At 53.5% G+C, this 21,166-nt stretch overlaps 1 protein-coding gene across 1 annotated transcript in view; it reads left to right on the top strand.

Annotated features, from left to right (window-relative positions):
- The window catches only part of TMEM63B (transmembrane protein 63B), a 27,960-nt gene extending 8,625 nt beyond the window's left edge, over positions 1-19,335 (top strand). The window contains exons 5-24 of the mRNA XM_011960338.1: positions 454-544; positions 2,592-2,629; positions 3,611-3,753; positions 3,852-3,903; positions 4,396-4,504; positions 5,175-5,245; positions 10,652-10,732; positions 11,187-11,310; positions 12,065-12,198; positions 12,326-12,463; positions 12,604-12,757; positions 13,665-13,771; positions 14,016-14,102; positions 14,356-14,421; positions 15,624-15,786; positions 16,372-16,477; positions 17,455-17,622; positions 17,872-17,987; positions 18,161-18,241; positions 18,488-19,335. Of these exons, the coding sequence (XP_011815728.1) occupies positions 454-544; positions 2,592-2,629; positions 3,611-3,753; positions 3,852-3,903; positions 4,396-4,504; positions 5,175-5,245; positions 10,652-10,732; positions 11,187-11,310; positions 12,065-12,198; positions 12,326-12,463; positions 12,604-12,757; positions 13,665-13,771; positions 14,016-14,102; positions 14,356-14,421; positions 15,624-15,786; positions 16,372-16,477; positions 17,455-17,622; positions 17,872-17,987; positions 18,161-18,241; positions 18,488-18,679 (2,221 nt within the window). The 3' untranslated portion in view covers positions 18,680-19,335. The remainder of the gene's footprint in view (positions 1-453; positions 545-2,591; positions 2,630-3,610; positions 3,754-3,851; positions 3,904-4,395; positions 4,505-5,174; positions 5,246-10,651; positions 10,733-11,186; positions 11,311-12,064; positions 12,199-12,325; positions 12,464-12,603; positions 12,758-13,664; positions 13,772-14,015; positions 14,103-14,355; positions 14,422-15,623; positions 15,787-16,371; positions 16,478-17,454; positions 17,623-17,871; positions 17,988-18,160; positions 18,242-18,487) is intronic.
- Positions 19,336-21,166: the final 1,831 nt, after the last annotated feature.

Raw genomic sequence — 21,166 nt, 5'->3', positions numbered from 1 at the left:
GGGGAGGGGAGGGTCCCACCCTGGAGACCTTCCAGTCTTCCCAGCCCTTCCAGGTTTTCCTGGTCCATCCTTTCCTCCACCTCCTCATTGCTCTTTGCATAATATTGGCTCTGTTGCCTGTCCCCAGCCCCCGTCAGTCAACTCTGGAACTGCAGGGCCCTCTGGTGTTCTCGCTTCAGCCTCCTTAGGGAGATGATGAAGATTACCTCCTCCCTCAAGGCCCCACTGCCCAGCATCAGTGCCCACCTCCGCTCCCACCCTGAGTCACCCTGAAAGGAAGAGGCATATTTGAGCGAAGCTGGGTAGAGGGCAGTCATTCCTCTCTGCTTCAGCCTCTGCGCTTCCTGTGCCTTCTGTGCCTTCTATAGCCCTGGAGCTCTGGAGCACTCAGCCCAGCTCCCCGGGGACTCAGACTCAACAGGCTCTCTGATCTCTTATCTCCCTCACCCTCAGTGTGGCTTCAGCTATGCACGGGGACAGTCATGACCGGTATGAGCGTCTCACCTCTGTATCCAGCTCCGTTGACTTTGACCAAAGGGACAATGTGAGTGCCCTCCCCCAAACTTCTTAGTCCCCCACCCCACCCCCAGGGCATATGGGCTGAGAAGTCCCTCACTTTCAGTGATATGGAGTCAGGGATGCTGGTTTGGCCTCCTCCTCAGCAAGGAAAGTGATTCATCCAAGGAACCACAGGATGACCACCCCAGGCCCAGAACTCCTGGCTCCTTCCTCTATGTCACAGCCTCCAAACTAGCACAGCCCTAACATTCGTGAATTCCCAACTTTGTTTGTCACAAAGAGTTCTGTGCTCACTTCTGCTGATTAATCCTAAGGCCACCTTTTTTCCATAGTCATGGTTTTAGAAGTAATAATAAGCCCTTGGCTCATGCCTGTAATCCCAGCACTTTGGGAGGCCGAGGCAGGAGGATCACGAGGTCAGGAGATCGAGAGCATCCTGGCCCACATGGTGAAACCCCGTCTTTACTAAAAATACAAAAAATTAGCCAGGCATGGTGGCTGGCGCCTATAATCCTAGCTACTTGGAAGGCTGAGGCAGGAGAATGGCGTGAACTCAGGAGGCGGAGCTTGCAGTGAGCTGAGATCACCCCACTGCACTCCAGCCTGGGCGACAGGGCGAGACTCCGTCTCAAAACAAACAAACAAAAGAAATAATAAGCCCTCCAGCCCTGCCTAGCAAAACCAACAGAATCCGTCATGTTGCTCGGAGGTTGCAGTTGGGTGACCCCGGCCGTGTGGGCCAGTTGACCTGCTTGTGGATTGGAGCTGAGTGGCAGTGGTCCCTTTCAAAAAGGCATATGAATGGCAGTTCATAACAGACTCCAGACCCCCTTTCATATCAGACCTAACATACAGTTGTTACCTGCCTGGCTCTCCGTCATTAATTCCATGAGGGTGAGAAGCCTAGTCAGAACTCTAATCCTCAGACATGGGGTGGCCCTGGTCAGTCCCTCTTGGGCTGCAAGTCCTAGGGGTGGCAGCTCTTCCAGCAGTCCCAGCAGAAGATGGCCTTCAGCTTCCTGAGTTGGACTCATACTGGTAGGTGGCAAAGTTGTCACACCTGCTAGCCAGAGGGGTCCAGATGGTCCCCAGACTCAGGTGATGTTGGCAACAGGTAGCATGGTCCTGAATCATGGCTGAAAGGCACCTTTCTACCCCATCCTGTGTTATGTCTGGACCTTCTCCTGGATGGAGTTAGGGACAGGGTGCCCTCTGCCCAGCCCTCCCCTGAATATCCCCACTCTCTGCCTTTACAGGCCTAGAGGGTGGAGTGGGGAGATCTCTTTTTTTTTTTTTTTTTCAATTTTTCCCTGAGATGGAGTGTTGCTCTGTCACCCAGGCTGGAGTGCAGTGGTGTGATCTCAGCTCACTGCAACCTCCACCTCCTGGGTTCAAGCAATTCTCCAGCCTCAGCCTCCCAAGTAACTGGGATTACAAGTGCGCATCATCACACCCGGCTAATTTTTGTATTTTTAGTAGAGATGGGGTGTCATCATGTTGGCCAGGCTGATCTTGAACTCCTGACCTCAGGTGATCCGCCCACCTTGGCCTCCCAAAGTGCTGGGATTACAGGTGTGAGCCACCACACCTGGCCGGAGGTGGGGAGGTATCTTGTAGCTCACAGTGACCCTGGGCTTTAGTCCTTCCAGGGTAGACTAGAGGATTAATAGCTGGAATTCAGGCAGCAAAGCCCTCCTCTCTGCTTTTGGCAGCCATGTTGCAAACTCTTATTAGCTGGAGGTCTGGAGGCCCTGCTAACCTTAGAACCCCAAGCCCCACCCATCCCACCCTGGCCCACACGGCCACAGGGTATTTGCAGAAATCTGTAGATCTGGACATGAGGATTCACAGATAACCCTGTTTAGTGTTGGTCTTTTTTCTTTGAGGGCTGAGACCTTCCCTCTCTCCCTTTTTGGGGATAAGCTAGTTCCTAGGACATAAAGATTTTTTTTTAGCGAGGGGTGTGGAAGCTGTTCCTGGAGGTAATTACGAGAATGGGTGGGACTTGAGGGAGAAGAGAGGTTCGGGTTGGTGGGCTGGGGATTCCCGCTGACAGCCCTCTGTTCCCCCAGGGTTTCTGTTCCTGGCTGACAGCCATCTTCAGGATAAAGTAAGTGGACCATCTTCAAGCTCTAAAGAAAGAGAGAAACTTCAGAACCTGGCATCTCCCTACAAAATTGAGAAGCCAGCAGCTTTCAGGGCCTTAGCACTCCTTGCCAGCCCAGTACCCTCCTCCCTGCTCTGGAAGGCCAAGCCCTAGGGACCTGAGCCTCTGCTGTTCCCTGAACACTCGCTTGACCCCACAATCTCCTCTGTGACCCCCCCGCCTGGAGGGCCCGCTCTGCCCTCTTCTCTCCCTGCCCTGCCCCACCTAGAGAGAAGGGGTGGAGCCCCTGCCTCAGCCTCTGTGCAGCCAGCGGGTGGGGGCAGCAGTAGGCTGGGAGCAGCCAGCCAGCAGCAGGCAGAGCCTGTGTCCAGCAGGCAGAACTCAGGAGATCCAGCCAGAATCCAGCAGGCAGGCAGTGAACACTGAGAAAGGCAGGAAGCCGGGACAGGTCAGCACTACCGCCACCCACTCCCCCAAGCCTCCTGCATGGGTACCTCGCTTCACTACACCAGGCTTAGCCACACCCATGAGGTGCTGCGCCCCTCCTCCTATCCTTCCTTCACTTCTGCCTCTTTTACCACTCCTCCTCCTGCTGGTCCTCCTCCTTTCTCCTCTTCCTCCCTCCACAGATATTTTTCTTTTTTCTTCCCTTTTCTCTGCATTCCTCATTTTTCTTCTTCCCCTTCCTCTCTCTGCAGTCTCTTTTTTCCTTTTACCTCTTTCTTTCCCTCTAGCCCTCTGCCTTAATCCCTCCCCTTCTCCATGCATTTCTCTTTTTTCTCCCTCCCCCTCTCTTCTGCCTTGCTCCCCTCTCCCCTCACAGAAAATAGGGGACCAAGAAGTCCCATTTCAGCCCTGTACTACTGCCAGATCAGCTGGAGCTAGGGTGGGTTTGGGGTGGGGGTGGGTCAGGGCAGGTAAGTTGCAGCCCTTTTCTTGCCCTGGTCCTAACCTAATTCCTCTGTCTACTCCATACGGCTGCAGGGATGATGAGATCCGGGACAAATGTGGGGGCGACGCCGTGCACTACCTGTCCTTTCAGCGGCACATCATCGGGCTGCTAGTGGTTGTGGGCGTCCTCTCCGTAGGCATCGTGCTGCCTGTCAACTTCTCAGGGGACCTGCTGGGTCAGTGAGGGCCAGGATGGCTAGGGTGGAGAGAGGAAGGGGATGGAGGGGATGTGCCCTGACCCCACCATCATCCTCTCCCTCTTCCCACCCCCTAGAGAACAATGCCTACAGCTTTGGGAGAACCACCATTGCCAACTTGAAATCAGGGTAAGATGTGAAGCTGGTCGGCCAGGCCAAGGTCTACGACCAGAGTCTGGGCCATGATGTGGGACAGAGAGGAAAGGCAGCTGCATTGATGGGAGCAAAGGTTACAGGGATGGCTGAGGGTCCCTGAGGGCTTGGGTTGGAGACAGAAGAGGGGGATGCCTGCTGAGGATCCCCCAAGGATGACCAGATACAGAAGAGGAGGGTGAAATCTCAGGAACCAGGGAGGGCCAGCTGGGGCAGTTGGAGACCCTGTAACCAGCGGGTAGGGCGTAGAGAGGTGGCCTATCAGGGACATTTTCATTGGAATGGGAGAATCTTGGGGGTCTAGGGGATGTGGGATGTGGGCCTGCCTTGTGAGGAGTCAGTGCCAGAAGGCTGGTGGCAGTAGAGGGCCCTGTCTGTATCAAGGGTTTAACACTGACAGGCTGAGGCATCTCATCTGAGTGTGTCCTAGCCCGAGTGGCTCCTGTGTATCCTCTCTGCCCCTCCCAGGAACAACCTGCTATGGCTGCACACCTCCTTCGCCTTCCTGTATCTGCTGCTCACCGTCTACAGCATGCGTAGACACACCTCCAAGATGCGCTACAAGGAGGACGATCTGGTGCGTGGAGCAGAGCCCAGGTCCTGCCCCGCCCCCAGCCTCTTCCCTTCCCTTCCCTGCAGGCCTCTCTTGTCTCAGCCCCAAGAGGTGTCAGCTGGGTTCGAATGCTGGCACAGCAGCTCAGGAGCTCCCATCCTGCAAGTTACATAACCTCCCAAGCCATGATTTTCTCATCTGTAAAATGGGATAACAGTAGTACCTCCCCCAAGGTTGTGGGGAATACACGGAAACAGCTGTGCTGTGTCCAGCACTTGGGGAAGTAGCTGTGGCTGACATTAGGATAGTAATATTCCTTCCCCTTCTACATGCACTCATCAAGCCAGAACCGGACACCTACTCTGTGTCAACCACTGTACTGGGTCCTCGGGGTCTAAGGAGCTGAAAGTAGTACCCCCTTCCTCAGCCTCTATAACCCCTCAAGAGCATAGGATGGCGTGGCTCTTTCGTTAGGCTCACTGCCTGATTTCTGTTAGAAACACTCCCCTGCTTTCCCTGGGACCTGGTTTATCCATAACTAAGGCCTCCTCTCACCCCATCTGCTCCCCTCTGCTCACCTACTTCTCTACCCCCTCAAAACAAAACCTCCTTCTCTAGTGCCCCCCACCCCCCACATCCTCTGGCTCCACTGGGGTCAGGCCTCAGAAGGCAAACCCACTCCCCTGTCACCCAGGTGAAGCGGACTCTCTTCATCAATGGAATCTCCAAATACGCAGAGTCAGAAAAGATCAAGAAGCATTTTGAGTGAGTAAGCCACACTTTCCCCCAGACTGAAGCCCTGCTGCAGAGCCTTCTCTGCCTTTGAACTCCAAGAACATCCTTATACGCTAACCTGGAGCTCTGCCGTGGGTGGGATAGAGATTAGATCCAGGAAGAAATATCTGATTCCAGGGTGGTTTAGCACTTGGGCTGGGTGATAGGCCCCTTTAAAACAGGAAAACGAGGACAAAAACTTGAAGAGCGAGTCACTCAAACCCCCTACCCGCAAACCTCCTCCTGGCTCAGACTGGGTCATAGGTCGTTGACCCAGGGTCCATTGGAGTACATACCTTCCTTAAAATTAAAAGCAGTGTTCTGGAGTTTGTGTGCAGATATGACAGGGAGAAGCTCCTTGGTTTCCAGTGGATTTCAAGGAGTCCAGGAGAATTTGAACCGTGTATTCTCTGAGACTTTCAGCTCTGGAATTATGTCTTGGGGTGGGTAGAGCAGACCTTCAGGACTGTCCGGTGGCCAGAAACTAGAGAAAAGGGAGGTGATGTAATGAATCAAAGTGGGAAATCACCTGGTCACCCCATGGCTAGGGATGCATCTTGGGGTGCAGCTCATAGGGTGGAGAATGAGAGTGAAGGGCCCCTCCATGGGGGTGTGTAGGGATGGTCTCTATACCACAGGATTAGGGCTCCTCTCACATATGCATCTGTTCACTCAGCAAACTTTCTCAAGTGCTCTTAGTCATAAGTTACCGTAGTGGGCTTTGGGACTGTAAAAAATGAATAAGGCCAGGCATGGTAGCTCATGCCTGTAATCCCAGCACTTTGGGAGACCAAGGTGGGCAGATCACTTGAGGCCAGGAGTTCAAGACCAGCCTGGGCAACATAGTGATACCCCCATGTCTTAAAAACAATAATAAAAGATCACTGAGGGCTGGGAGTTTGAGACCAGCCTGGCCAATATGGCGAAACCCTGTCTCTACTGAAAATACAAAAATTAGCCGGGCGTGGTGGCGTGCACCAGTAGTCCCAGCTACTCCAGAGGCTGAGGCAGAAGAATCGCTTGAACCTGGGAGGCAGAGGTTGCAGTGAGCCGAGATCGTGCCACTGCACTCCAGCCTGGGTGACAGAGCGAGACTCTGTCTCAAACAAAGAAAAACTATTGAGTTCTCAGGGGGTTCATAGTATGGTGATCGGCTTTAGGAGCTAATCCAGGGTCTGATCAGAGATTGCTCTGAGGTCAGTCTGTGGTCAGAATCAGGAGCTGGCCAGTGGTCATGATAAGGGACGTTGGTCTGGATCATGGCCCAGACTGAGGTTGAGATTTGGGCTCAGTCTACCATCAAAATCAGGGTTTAGGCCAGGTGTGGTGGCTCACACCTGTAATCCCCTTGAGAAGATTGCTTGAGCCTGGGAGTTCAAGACCAGCCTGGACAACATGTTGAAACCCCATCTCTACAGAAAAATATAAAAATTAGCCAGACATGGTAGCATGCACCAATAGTCCCAACTACTCAGGCGACTGAGGTGGGAGGATGGCTTGAGCCCAAGAGGCTGATGCTGTAGTGAACTGTGATTGCGCCACTGTACTGCAGCCTGGGTAATAGGGCAAGACCCTGTCTCAAAAAAGAAAGAAAGTAAAGAATCAAGGTTGAATCCGAGACCCAGATCTGTCAGTTGGCCAGAATCAGAGTTCACTCACTGTCCTGAGTCAGGCCTGTGTGTGATCCAATCAGAGATCGTGTTTGGGCAGGATTGAGAGTGAACATGTATCTGGTCAGGGTCAGATTCCAGAGCCTATGTTAGAAGATTAAGGACTGGTTTGTGATCAGCATTAGTAGATGGATACTCTTTCACACTACATGCAATTATTGACAACCTTCTATGTGCCAGGCACAAATAAATTAGAAATAAGCCCAGTCCTTATACAGGCTATAAAATAGCAGTCAAAATTAGATCATTCTTGTCAGTATGAGAAAACTGTTTGGGGTCCTGTCTGAGGTTCAAGCTGTCATCAGCATTACAGGGCACTCTGGGTCAGGATTAAGGACAGTGTGGACTCAGAATTAAGTGACATCTTTTTTTTTTTTTTTTCTCATACCATCTTTGGTAACAATGAATTAGGTGACATCTTAATAATACTATCCAGTTGGAATCAGTTATCAGTTTGTATTGAAATCTGGTGTTGGGTTTTTTTCTTGTTGTTGTTGTTGTTTTGATACAAATATCTAGTGAGCACCTACCATGTGACTGCATGGGGAGGAGCTGGGGTATAGCAGTAAACAACAGAAGGCCTGCCCTCATTTGCTTACATTTTGGTGGGGAGGGGTGGACAGGGAACAGATGAACTAGTAATAGAGACTGTGTCAAGAAGGGGTAGGTGCTAAGAAAACCACAGCAGGGAAATGGGCAGGGTAAGAGGGGTTGGGAAGGGTTGCTATTTCTGATGGGGTGGACAGGGCAGGACTCTGACAGGGTGGCATTTGAACAGAGACCTGAGTGAACCCTACTAGTCAACCGTCTATTCATTCAGCCCACATTTATTGTACACCTATTATGTGCTTCATGCCTGGGAGACAGAGTAGAACCAAACCTGATCAGTGCCCTCGGGAGGCTCAAGATCCTAGTTGTGTTTCAGGGGTGGGTCTATAGTTTTGTTTAGGAGAGGTCAGCCTATAAGCAGGGCTAAGGGAGACTGTAGTCCTAACTGGAGTTTTTTGGATCACTGAGATGAGCATTATGGAGTAGCCATTTCATTGATCTGCTCATTTACCACATGTGTATTGAACACCTACTATATACAAGCTGTTGGGACAGGGCTGGGTATATGGTGAGTAAGAGACAGCCCTTGACCTCATTGTCAGGATTAGGCAGGGCTTGTGGTCCAAGTCTGTGGTCTGTCTGGATTGAAGGACTCTCTCAGCACAATTAGGGAATATCTTATGTGCAAATCAAGGGGCCTGTGTGGTTGGATTTAGAGGATTAGAGATTAGTCTAGTGAGAATGAGAGTGGACCCTTCCAAAGGGGAAACCTAAAATGGCTTGAGGAATAATATCAGAGGAAAGATCTTTAGCTTCCTGGGAAGTACATTTCAAGGACCCTATCCCAGATTTAAGTTTCTAAATTCTCATGGGGGGTTTATGAGGTCTGTGTTAATACTTTAGAACAGTAACTCATGCATTCAATACTTAGTGGTCCTTCATTAAAAAAAAAATTTTTTTTGAGACCAAGTCTCACTCTGTCTCCCTGGCTGGAGTGCTGCAATACAGGGGTATGGTCACAGCTCACTGCAGCCTTGACCTCCTGGGCTAAATCGATCCTCCTGCCTCAGACTCCTGAGTAGCTGGGACTACAGGTACTCTCCACCACACCTGGCTAAATTTTTTTTTCTTTCTTTAGAGATGGGGTCTCACTCTGTTGCCCAGGCTGGTCATGAACTCCTGGCCTCAAGCAGTCCTCCTGTCTCGGCCTCTCAAAGTGTTGGGATTGCAGGCATGAGCCACTGTGTTCAACCTAGAAATTGTAATAAAATATAAAAAGATGGGAACTCAGTCTAGATTAAGGATTAGGATCAAAGAATGCTGCGTGATCAGATTTAAAAACAAACTACTGGCCAGGCACAGTGGCTCACACCTGTAATCCCAACACTTTGGGGGGCTGAGGCGGGTGAATCACAAGGTCAGGAATTCAAGACCAGCCTGGCCAAGATGGTGAAACCCCATCTCTACTAAAAACATAAAAATTAGCCAGGCATGGTGGCACATGCCTATAATCCTAGCTACTGAGGAGGCTGAGATAGGAGAATCGCTTGAACCCAGGAGGTGGAGGTTACAGTGAGCTGAGATTGCACCACTGCATTCCAGCCTGGGCGACAGAGCAAGACTCCACCTCAAAAAAAAAAAAAAAAAAGGTCTATTAGGCTGGGTGTGGTGGCTCATGCCTGTAATCCCAGCACTTTGGGAGGCCAGGGCAGGCCAATCACCTGAGGTCAGGAGTTTGAGACCAGCCTAGCCAACATGGTGAAATCCCATCTCTACTAAAAATACAAAAAAGAAAAAAAAAAAATAATTAGCTGGGTATAACCTGTAGTCCCAGCTACTCGGAAAGCTGAAGCACGAGAATCGCTTGAACCCGGGAAGCGAAGGTTGCAGTGAGCCAAGATCACATCACTGCATCTTAGCCTGGGTGACAGAGTGAGACTCTGTCTCAAAAAAAAAAAAAAAGAAAAAAAAAGAAACTATTCCCGCCAGCCATGGTGGCTCACTAGTGTAATGCCAGCACTTTGGGAAGCTGAGGCAGGAGGATCACTTGAACCCAGGAGTTCAAGACCAGCCTGGGCAATACAACGAGACCCCATCTCAAAATATTTCAAACAAACGAACAAATGAACTATTCCTTCACTCAGCAAGCATTCTTCAAGCCCTGTCCAGTACCAGGTACCAGTGAGTCAGTGACAGTTTCTCTCTGGTCAGTCTTAAGTCAAGGTAGGGATGAATCTGGGGTCAGGGTTAGGAGGTCAGTCTTAGGTCTGGGTAACAAGTCTAGGGTCAGTCTTTGGCCAGGATGGGCTTAAGATTCAGTCTTTGGCCACTGTTAGAGGTCACCCTCACCCTGGTCAGGGGTCAGGATCAATCTCTTGTCCATCTTGGGCCAAAGTTAAAGATCATTTTGTAGACTGGGTTATGGGTTGGTTGAGGTCAATCTGTGGTCAAGGCTAAGTGCTGGGCTGTGACCAGGTCTTCTGGGAGCAGAGTTAAGGAAGTATATAGCCTATGACTAGACACAGTTTCTCTCAACCTAAAGGTCACAGCCCTGGACAAGAATCAGACCATAGCCCAGGCTTTCCCAGCTGCATGCCGCGTGTCCCTACACATCCTAGTTCGTCAGCCCAGCCTGCACTCACACAGTGCTCAGGCCTTCTGCTCCCACTTCCCCACTCAAAAGCATGAGGAGGAACTGCAAAGCTTTATTCTTGGAGAACTCTTAGTTTTGTAGACTAAGAAAAAGGCAGCTTGAATTGGAGCTGTGGGTTTTTTTTGTCTTTTTTTTTTTTTTTTTTTTTTGAGACAGTCTCGCTCTGTCGCCCCGGCTGGAGTGCAGTGGTGTGATCTTGGCTCACTGCAACCTTCGCCTCCCGGGTTCAAGCAATTCTCCTGCCTCAGCCTCCTGAGTAGCTGGGACTACAGGCATGTGCCACCACGCCCGGCTAATTTTTGTATTTTTAGTAGAGACAGGGTTTCACCATGTTGGCCAGGCTGGTTTCAAACTCCTGACCTCAGGTGATCCTCCCGCCTCGGCCCCTCAAAGTGCTGGGATTACAGACGTGAGCCACTATGTCCAGCCGGAGATGTGTTTCTTGAAGGTGATTGGGTCTTGGATGAAAGTCAGGGGCAGGTGGGTGGGGTCCCTGCACAAGATGATACATGGACTGTGTTTCAGGGAAGCCTACCCCAACTGTACAGTTCTCGAAGCCCGCCCGTGTTACAACGTGGCTCGCCTCATGTTCCTCGATGCAGAGAGGTAAGGGACTACGGGCAGGGAAGGGTAACACCAAGGGCCCCCTGCCATTGTGAAGGACATATTGGCTACCACACAGGCTCCCCTGCTAGATTTTTTCCTAGGGCATTTGATTTTAATTCAACTCTTTGGAAGGCCTGTTAATTCAGCTCTGGAAAGAGCAAGGCCTGGAGGTTAGAGTTTGTTGTGAGGGGAAGGGGGCCCATGGTCCCCACTGCATCTGAGGACATGCCCTTCTTTGGCTACAGTATGAGAAATTTAGGTCAGCCTTCAGGAAGAACTTCTGGCCCTCTAGGGATGGGTGGGGAGACCTTAGGGTGTGGCCACATCTGAAGCATGTATCCTAAACAAATTCAAGAACAAGACAGCTCCTGTCCTTGGGGCGTGAGCTAGATGACCCCCAAGCTGAGCCAGCCCCAGCCCCAGATGTAGGTGACCAGACATCTGGGTCCCACAGGAAGAAGGCGGAGCGGGGAAAGCTGTACTTCACAAACCTCCAGAGCAAGGAGAACGTGCCCACCATGATCAACCCCAAGCCCTGCGGCCACCTCTGCTGCTGCGTGGTGCGAGGCTGTGAGCAGGTATGACACAGGCTGGCTGTTGAGTCTGGGGAGGGGTTGGACTGGTCCTGGGGAGGCAAGGCTGGGGCCCTGCCCTCAGTGATTCCCCAACTGTCCCTGGAATCCTTGAAGCCTCAGTTCCCACTGTTGGGTTTGTCTGATGTCCCTACAGTGACCAGGTTTTCAAACCTCAAATTAGAAGATGTCAGCCAGAAGGGCGATGTTGTGCTGTACCCACTGACTCTGGGGACTTGAGCAAGTTGCTTACTGCTCAGTGCCTCAGTTTCCTCATGGGATTAATGTACCCACTTTATGAGAGTGTTGTGAGGGTAAAGTGAGTAATACATATAAAAAAGCTTAGAGGTGCTGGGTGCAGTGGCACATGCCTGTAATCCCAGCACTGTGTGAGGCTGAGGTGGGTGGATCACTCGAGCCAGGAGTTGAGACCAGCCTAGGCAACATGGCAAACCTGATCTCTACAAAAAATACAAAAAGTAGCCAGGCATGGTGCTGCACACATGTAGTCCCAGCTACTTGGGAGGCTGAGGTGGGAGGGTCACTTTAGCCTGGGAGGTTGAGGCTCCAGTGAGCTGAGATCCTACCACTACACTCACACCTGGGCATCAGAGCGAGACCCTGTTTCAAAAAAAAAAAAAAAAATGCTTAGTGGAGCAGTGCCTGGCTTGTAGAAAGCCCCAAGTCAGTGTGGGCTGGATGCTGCAGGCCCCAGCCTGGCTTTCCAACTAGAGGCCCTGGCCCTAACCCTCCCACAAAGGTGGAGGCCATTGAGTACTACACAAAGCTGGAGCAGAAGCTGAAGGAAGACTACAAGCGGGAGAAGGAGAAGGTGAATGAGAAGCCTCTTGGCATGGCCTTTGTCACCTTCCACAATGAGACCATCACCGCCATGTGAGTCCCCAGCTTGGCCCTCGGCCCTGAGCAGCCCGTGAGGGCTCCCTGACCCCTGTGCTCATGGCCTTCTGCCAGCAGTGTGGCCTCCGGCTGGGCCTATGGTTACCAGTGCCCATCTTTCTAGCATCCTGAAGGACTTCAACGTGTGTAAATGCCAGGGCTGCACCTGCCGCGGGGAGCCACGCCCCTCATCCTGCAGCGAGTCCCTGCACATCTCCAACTGGACCGTGTCCTACGCCCCCGACCCCCAGAACATCTACTGGTGAGCAAACAGGTGGCAGGGCAGGCTTTCCAAGGCCTGGGGTGGGCTCAGTAGGTAGGGGGAGGAGAGGGAGTATCTTGGTGTCACTGGGGTCCAATCCTGCCCTTGGTCCCTGGAGTGACTGCCCCCCACCTTTCCAGGGAGCACCTCTCCATCCGAGGTTTCATCTGGTGGTTGCGCTGCCTGGTCATCAACGTCGTCCTCTTCATCCTCCTCTTCTTCCTCACCACTCCAGCCATCATCATCACCACTATGGACAAGTTCAACGTCACCAAGCCTGTGGAGTACCTCAACGTGAGGCCCCATGCCCCTTTCACTTTCCACGCTGGGTCACAACACACAGATACCAGGCCCTGATCCCTCTTCCCCCAGCCCAGCCTGTTCTGCTTCTTCCAGCCCCCTGCCACCAACCAGCTCCCAAAAATCCCTGTGTGCACTTCTCTTCGGCTCCCTGCCACCTTCCCCCTCAGAGAGGTCACCTTTAAGTTTGCAACACCTGGAGAAACACCCAGGGAAGAGAGAGAGCCTGCGTTTAGTCCTGGACTCAGAGTAGTCCCCTTCCCTCACCCCTCAGTCTTTCTAACTGAAAAAATGGAAGGGTTTGACTAGATCAGTGGCTTTTAGACTTAGATTCTGATCTCTTTATCAGCGTGAAACCCAATATGGAAAAGCAGGGCTGCTCTGATGACAGTAGGGTGGCATGCACGTCTGCCTAGCTTCCCCTCACCCCTCCTGCCATGCACAGAGCATACCTCTTTAGAACCTCAGAGTTTGAAGAAGGACAGTTTGCAAATCACAAGCAGTGATAATAGCGTAATAGATAAGACCCAGACTGCATGGATTCAAATCCCTACCTCATGTCTTGCTAGCTAGGGAAGCTATATTTTTTCACCTCAGTTTACTCATCTGTCAAATGGGGTAACAGCATTATTATGAGGATTAAAACATGGAAAGTACATCAACAGTGCTTAGCACATAGTAGGTGTTCAGCAAATGCTGACTCTCAGTATTATTCACCTTGGGGTTATACATATGGCCCTGGCCCCCACCCTCACCCCAGACCTCTAGATGTTCTGGGCTTCCAACATGGGAGCCTTGAGAGTTGTGAGGCCCAGGGCCCAGCTGGGGAGGAGGCACATAAGCAAAGCCACCTGGGTCCCCTAGACTGCCCTGCCTGACACCCCCCTGTGCCCTGCTGCAGAACCCCATCATCACCCAGTTCTTCCCCACCCTGCTGCTGTGGTGCTTCTCGGCCCTGCTTCCCACCATCGTCTACTACTCAGCCTTCTTTGAAGCCCACTGGACACGGTAAGGTGCCTCTACTCACACCACACCTCGCTGTGGCCTGCCCTCAATGATCCGTCCTCACAGGGCAGTACTTTGCCCTCCTGGCAGTCACACAGCTGGCAGGGAAGGGGTAGTGCCCAGCACCCTCACCTTGGGAGGCCCACCCTTCCCGGGGGATACTCCTTGGACATTGTCATTGTTGAGGGAGCAGATCTGGGGCCTGGGCTCCCTTGACCTGTACCGTTCCCTGCTCCCCTCCCTCCAGCTCTGGGGAGAACAGGACCACCATGCACAAGTGCTACACTTTCCTCATCTTCATGGTGCTGCTCCTGCCCTCGCTGGGACTGAGCAGGTGAGTTGAGGAGGATGGGAGAGGAGCCAGGGTAGGGGGATTGCAGGACAGGGAGAGGAGAGCGGTTCAGGCTCCCTACCTCCCTTACAAGGCAAGGGGCCCGAGATGGGAAGCCTGGCCACCCCCAGGCTTCCTGAGCTACCCACCCCATGTCCAGGAGTCTCCCCAGTGGCTCACAGAGGAGGAACTCCCCCTCCCCTGGTGTTCTGCACCACTCCAGCCCCCACCCCATCTCTCCTCTGCTTCCCTCCAGCCTGGACCTCTTCTTCCGCTGGCTCTTTGATAAGAAATTCTTGGCGGAGGCAGCTATTCGGTTTGAGTGAGTGACTGGGGCCCCTGGGGAAAGAGACCAGGCGGCAGGAATGGGTATGCTTCAGAGACATTGCCAGCCCCATGGGAGGGTGCAACAAAGCTTCCAACCCCTGGAGGGGGAAGAAGAGAGAGGATCAGGCGGGGTTACCCCAAAGGTTACCCACAAGGTGTCTCGGGTGTATACATGGTAGAAGCCCCTGGGGTCTGTGTTGGTGTTCACTCTCTGGTAACTGTCTGGATGCTAAGATCACCCTCAAGGTAGATTTGGGGCTTGGGGGTCCACATTCTGGTAGTTTCTGTGGGGGTATCTTGTACCCATATTCTGGGACTAACATTGGACGTCTCTGGAGTTCCACTTCGGAGGTTTGGGGAGCCATCTCTAGTGAGATCTTGGTCATACTTAGGGAGTGACTTGGAGGCTACGAGAGGTATCCCTGAAGGTCTCTAGAGCCCATATTTTTGAGTATCTGTGGAAGGCTGTTGGCCTTATAACTCTGGGGGTGTCTGTGGCAGGGGTGCTAAAGGACTTACACTTCGGGGTGTTTAGCGGTACAAGTTCTGGGAACATCTCTAACATTTCAGGCTTTTATTCAGAGGGGTGCCTACGGAGTTCTGTATGGGCGTCTTCTCTGGGAATCATGTGAGCATATATTGGGGGTCATGCATCATGGCTGTGGGCACAGACTCTAGGGGTTTTGCTCTAGGCCATCTGTGGTGATCTTTGACTCACACTTGGGGCATCTCAGGCACTGACAAAGGTTCCTGGGTTCCCCCAGAGATGTCAGGGGAAGGGTCTCAAAGCTTGTTTGTGGAGGTATCTGAGGTTCACGTCACACTCTGGGGGTAACTGGAGTTATGTTCATAGTGGGGGAATCTTCTGGGTGTTCCTGGGGCTCAGTCTTTGGGTTGAGGGTCTCACTGGGTTGTCTTTGGGGATCCTGGACAGTTCTCTCCTGAACGATCTGGTAGTCTTAGGTGGTCTTGAGCACTCTCTCCGTGGCTCTTTATGAGGCACAAGTTCTTGGAGCTGTCTGTTGCCACTCTGTCTCTGGGGGAACAGGGCACAGGTGCTTGGGGGGCTAAGCTGGGGGTGTCCACATGGAAGAAGCATGTTGGTGGTGGAGGTGTGGGGTGCTGTAGTTCTGGCAGTGGGCGGGCCGCCACCGGGTCACCCCAAGGGGGCAGTGCTGGAGCACCTGGTGCCCGCAGGTGTGTGTTCCTGCCCGACAACGGCGCCTTCTTCGTGAACTACGTCATTGCCTCAGCCTTTATCGGCAACGCCATGGACCTGCTGCGTATCCCAGGCCTGCTCATGTACATGATCCGGCTCTGCCTGGCGCGCTCGGCCGCCGAGAGGCGCAACGTGAAGCGGGTACGGCCGCCTGGGGCAGCAGCGGCCCGCACAGCGCCCCCTGGTGGCCCAACAAGAAACAGTAGTCATCGCGCTAGGGTTGAGGGGCACAGGAGGGCTGAGACGTGGGGAGTCCAGTTGACTCACGGTGGCTCCGGGCCATCCCCTTCCCATATCTGGGGCGTTCGTATTCCGCCATGGGTGGACATAGGTAACCCTGAAGGCCCCTGCCAGTTCTGACAGTAGCATTCTGTGATGGGAGTTGGGGAGATCTGGGTCCCTAGCACTAGGGTCCCTCTGTCTTAATAAGAGGGCTCTGGGCATTCCACTCCCAAGTTCACCCAACTCTTGCCCCCTACCTGCCAGGCCCCGACCCCTTGAAGGCCCCTCTCCATGCCCCATCACTGCAACCGGCGTGACCCTCCTCTCAGCCATAGCCCCTCTCTCCATCTGCTCTGCCCTACCCGACCCTAGACATTAGGTCCTGTTCCCCATGGCTTCTTTTCTGGCCCCAGAGGTCCTGGCTCCCTTCCCCGTCCCTCCTTCCCTGCCCCTCTACTCAGTCCCTGCCTCCCTGAGCCATCCTCCTGCCCATCTCCCCCCCAGCATCAGGCCTACGAGTTCCAGTTTGGCGCAGCCTACGCCTGGATGATGTGCGTCTTCACGGTGGTCATGACCTACAGTATCACCTGCCCCATCATCGTGCCCTTCGGTAGGCACCGCCGCGCCGGGACCTGGGCCCTGCTCGGGGGGACCCAGGACCTCACCCTCTCCACTCTAGGAAGGCAGGCCACCCCGAGTGGACAGGGCCCGGCTGGGAGACCGGCCCCTCGGGGCTCCCGCCCGGTCCCTGGCTCAGTCTGGGGCCTGGCCTGCGGGGAGGAGGGGGAGAGCCATCAGCTCAGGCCAGACCCAGCTGGCATGTGGTCCCCAGGGCAAAGTCACCCCAACATGGCCATACTCACCCACACCTGTGCCTTCCCTCAGTGGGATGTGCTTGGACACAGATCACATATGTGCTGACATGTTCACACACACACTCCCACACAGGCATCCATGCGCATACTTGTACACCATCCTGTAAACTCAGGAAAGACCTGGATTCCAGGGTGGAACAAGTCCTTGCCACTCATGGAGATAGTCTGCTGTATCTGAACTATGTGACTTGGCCAGGTCTCTCCTCCTTTTTGAAGTTTAGCAAAGTTTCTCTTTAACCATCACCCCCACTGGTAGCCTCTACTTTCCTCCCCAATAACATCCTAACTCCTTAACCAACCCTCCCTGGTTATGGAAGGCTCCAAGTTCCCAAACTAACTTCCTTGTCCTCATTAGAAACTCCCTATCCCTCAACCTCTAGGGAAATAGAACTTGTCCCTTCATTTATACTTACCTGTTTAGGGACAGGGATAAAGAAAAATGATATGGGTTTTAAGAAGATGCTTGTTGACCCAAATGACTACATTTCCAGCAGTAGAATTCCCAATGAGGAGTGCAGAATGAAGGGGTTGAAGTGGAGGAAGCTGAAGTTCTGTGATCAGGCTGGGGCATGGGGCACTATCCCGTCCTGGGGCCTGGGCAGGAGGAGGGGGCCAACCCTTCGGCCCTCTCAGGACCAGAACAACCTGTGACAGACACACAAAGGTTCGGCGGCACTGGTTCCGAGGTCAGGGCCCATGTGGCTTCCCTTAGGGCTCATGTACATGCTGCTGAAGCACCTGGTAGACAGGTACAATCTCTACTACGCCTACCTGCCGGCCAAGCTGGACAAGAAGATCCACTCGGGGGCTGTGAACCAGGTGGTAGCCGCGCCCATCCTCTGCCTCTTCTGGCTGCTCTTCTTTTCCACCATGCGCACGGGTGAGGGATCCCTACCCAGGGAACCGGGGCACGAACAGAGGGGTTTCCAGCCAGAGTCCAGACAGAGCAGGCCACAGGAGAAGCCGCATGGCTGGGGGTGGCAGGCAAGGGGCCTGGGAGAGGCTGGGACCGGGCTGTAGCACCTGGGAGAGTGAGGACTGCATTCAGTGGGTATCAGAAGCTGGGGTGGGGAGGCCCTGGGGGTACCCACAGGAGATAGCAACCCCATTCTTTGCCCCCCAACGACAGGGTTCCTAGCTCCCACATCTATGTTCACATTCGTGGTCCTGGTCATCACCATCGTCATCTGTCTCTGCCACGTCTGCTTTGGACACTTCAAATACCTCAGTGCCCACAACTACAAGGTGTGGGGCGAGGGTGGCAGGGGGGATGGCTGCGGGCAGGAGCTCAAGGGGATACAGAGGGTCCCAGGGCTGGCGAGGGCTGAGGGCAGTACCAACAGGGCCAGGCGGGCATGGGGCCATGATCAGGGATGAGGACATGCCCCCACTTCCTGACTCATTCTGGGCCCCTCAAGATTGAGCACACGGAGACAGATACTGTGGACCCCAGAAGCAATGGACGGCCCCCCACTGCTGCTGCTGTCCCCAAATCTGCGGTGAGTGCCCTCAGGAGTTGGGAGGGGCCTCTGACAGACTCAGCCTCAAAGCCCAGTGTTCCCTTAGTCCTGCAGAAAGGGGAACCTGTTCCAGACCCGATGGGGGCAGGGAGAGAGCTGATCTCCCTGGAGGGCTGCCCCCGCCTCCCAGGGCCCTGCCCACTCTGCTGTCCTACAGGCCTTGGTGTTCCCCCCATCCATGAGGGGTAGCTGTTCACCTTGCCTCTATTTCCTCTCCCTCTTCAGAAATACATCGCTCAGGTGCTGCAGGACTCAGAGGTGGACGGGGATGGGGATGGGGCTCCTGGGAGCTCAGGGGATGAGCCCCCATCGTCCTCATCTCAAGATGAGGAGTTGCTGATGCCGCCCGACGGCCTCACGGACACAGACTTCCAGTCTTGCGAGGACAGCCTCATAGAGAATGAGATTCACCAGTAAGGGGAGGGAGGGGCCCTGGAGGCCACATCCTGCCCCACCCCACCCCTACTCCCATGGACACTAAAACGCTAATAATTTATTAGATCTAAAGCCCCTTTCTCCCCAGCCCCTGCTTTCATTAAGATATTTAAACCTGGGGATTTCACTGCTCTCCCCCATGATGGAGGGAGGGAGGGAGCCCCCCAACCTCAGTGAGGAGAGCCCCGAGCCGGCCCCGGGGCAAAGAGGGGTGCAGAGGGAGTTCTCCCAGATCAGTACCCCCCACCCCTCCCCAGCTAGTAGCATAACCAGGAAAGGGTTAATGAGAGCCGAGAGGAGTACCTGGTGCACCTGGTGCCGGTGGCTGGAGACCTGGGGGACAGGTGGATCTGGGGGCTGCCCCGCCCCCGCCGCCCCAATTTTTTCCACCCCACAGTTCCTGGGATCCAGCCCTCCAGGGAATTGGAGCCTCCAGCCCCTAGGGGATGCATGAGAGGGGAGGGGGTGCTGAGTGGGAGGAAGAGTCAGGTTCAGAGCTGGGGTGGCCTGGGGGTGGGGGTGGGCAAGGCTGACACTGGAAAATGGGTTTTTGCACTGTTTTTTTTGTTGTTGTTGTTTTGGGGTTTTTTTTGGTTTGTTTTTTTCCTTTAAAATAAAAACAAAGAGAAAAGCTCTGAGGCAGGTGTCTGACTTGAGCTGCCCTGGGCACCTGGGCTGGGTCCCCACCCTCCTATCTGGAGGGTATCTGTGTGACCCTAGGCAAGTTGCATCATACCTCTGGACCTCACTTTCCTCATCTATAAAATGGGAATAGCAATGTCATGGCCTCTAGCTGTTTTAAGGATTAAATAAGCAGGAAGTTCTTAGCCCAGTGTTTGGCACATAATAACAAACCATAATTAATATTTTCATAGATGAGGAGATTGAGTCCCAGAAAGGAGAGGTCCCTGCATGACACTGGGCAAGGGACTTGTTCAGTGTCTCATTTCCGTGTCAGGGAGAGGAGAGAGTGGGGCCGGGGAGAGAATTCAGGGGTATCTCAGAGGCAGGAAGGGCCCCTGTGCCCAGGTGGCCACCACACCAGCCCTGCGCACTCTCATCCTTCCCCTGAGTCCCTGAGCAACACACATGGGACAGAGATTCAGGGAGAAAAGGTCATGCAAAGCCACAGGGTCCGTGCTGGACCAGGATGAAGGCCCGTCTGAGCACCTCAAAATAAGCCTGGTCCCAGGCCATCTCCCTTCCCCAGGAGGGCCTGATCTCCTTAGTGAGAAGCCCCCTCCCATCCTCCAGTCACATCTTACCCATTCTCCAAGACCCAACTCAAATTCACATTCTCGCCAGGCGTGGTGGCTCACGCCTGTAATCCCAGTACTTTGAGAGGCCAAGGTGAGTGGATCACCTGAGTTCAGGAGTTCGAGACCAGCCTGGCCAACATGATGAAACCCCATCTCTACAAAAAATAACAGAAATTAGCTGGACATGGTGGTACACCCCTGTAATCCCAGCTACTTGGAAGGCTGAGGCATGAGAATCACTTGAACCTGGGAGGTGGAGGCTGCAGTGAGCCGAGATCATGCCACTGCACTCCAACCTGGGTGACAGGGCAAGACCCTGTCTCAAATAAACAAAAAAGTTCACCTTCTCGAAGAAAGGTCCTGTGACTGCTGTACCCCACGCTGCAAAGGCCCACAGAGCCATGGTCCGCACCCACACACATGCATACACAGCATGTACTGTAGGAGGCCTGCATTCCAGTCCCTATTCTGTCACTAAATGGCTTTGCAACCCTGAAGAAAAGGAAGAAAAAGGAACTCCTAGAGGGAAGAAAAGAGACCTCAGAGGAGGAGGAGAACCAGGTTCCACAAAAGTCAACAAGAAACCACCAACAGCAGGAACAGCAAACACAGCAACCCTGATAAAGATTGCCCAGGCGCCAGCAAGGAGCAGGAGCAAAGAGTGCCCAAGGTCCAGCCCCAGGCTGCAGAGAGCTGCAGCAAACACAGCTTAAAGGGCCAGTGTTTATGGCAGCGGGCCGTGGGTGGAGGATGGGCCAGTGACAGTGGAGGTGAAAGTTGAGGCCTTGGTCCTAGCCTCAGCCTCCGTATGTATGTCAGATCTGCAGTGTTGTGAAACATGAACTGCCAGATAGAGTCCCCAAAGTCTTGGGGCCAAGGGAGTGCCTGCTGGTGATTGGGCAAAAATTGGCATGGCTTTGAAAGGAGCACCTTGGTTTGTGTGAAGGCTTCCCGGTGCTCCTGAAGCCTGTTTTCTGTATGGATGGGCAGGCACGCCACTGCCATTTGCCTGGCAAGCTCCCTTGTCTGCAAAGCATGACCTGGACAGACCTCAGCGCCCACCTCTGGTTAGCTGAGACCCCCTCATTCCTCATCTGCCCAGCATGCCTTCCCTTTCCTGCACGGCCTGAAGTTCAAAACCAGGTTCCAGCATTTCCAGATGTGAAACTCCAGATAATGCCCAAGCAGCACCCACAGCAAGAGTCCTGAG

This window comes from Colobus angolensis, unplaced genomic scaffold (genome assembly GCF_000951035.1).
Source record: "Colobus angolensis palliatus isolate OR3802 unplaced genomic scaffold, Cang.pa_1.0 Scaffold51, whole genome shotgun sequence".
Lineage (NCBI taxonomy): Eukaryota > Metazoa > Chordata > Mammalia > Primates > Cercopithecidae > Colobus > Colobus angolensis.
Note: the sequence above shows the minus strand (reverse complement) of the source record. Positions and strands in the feature narration are given on the sequence as shown.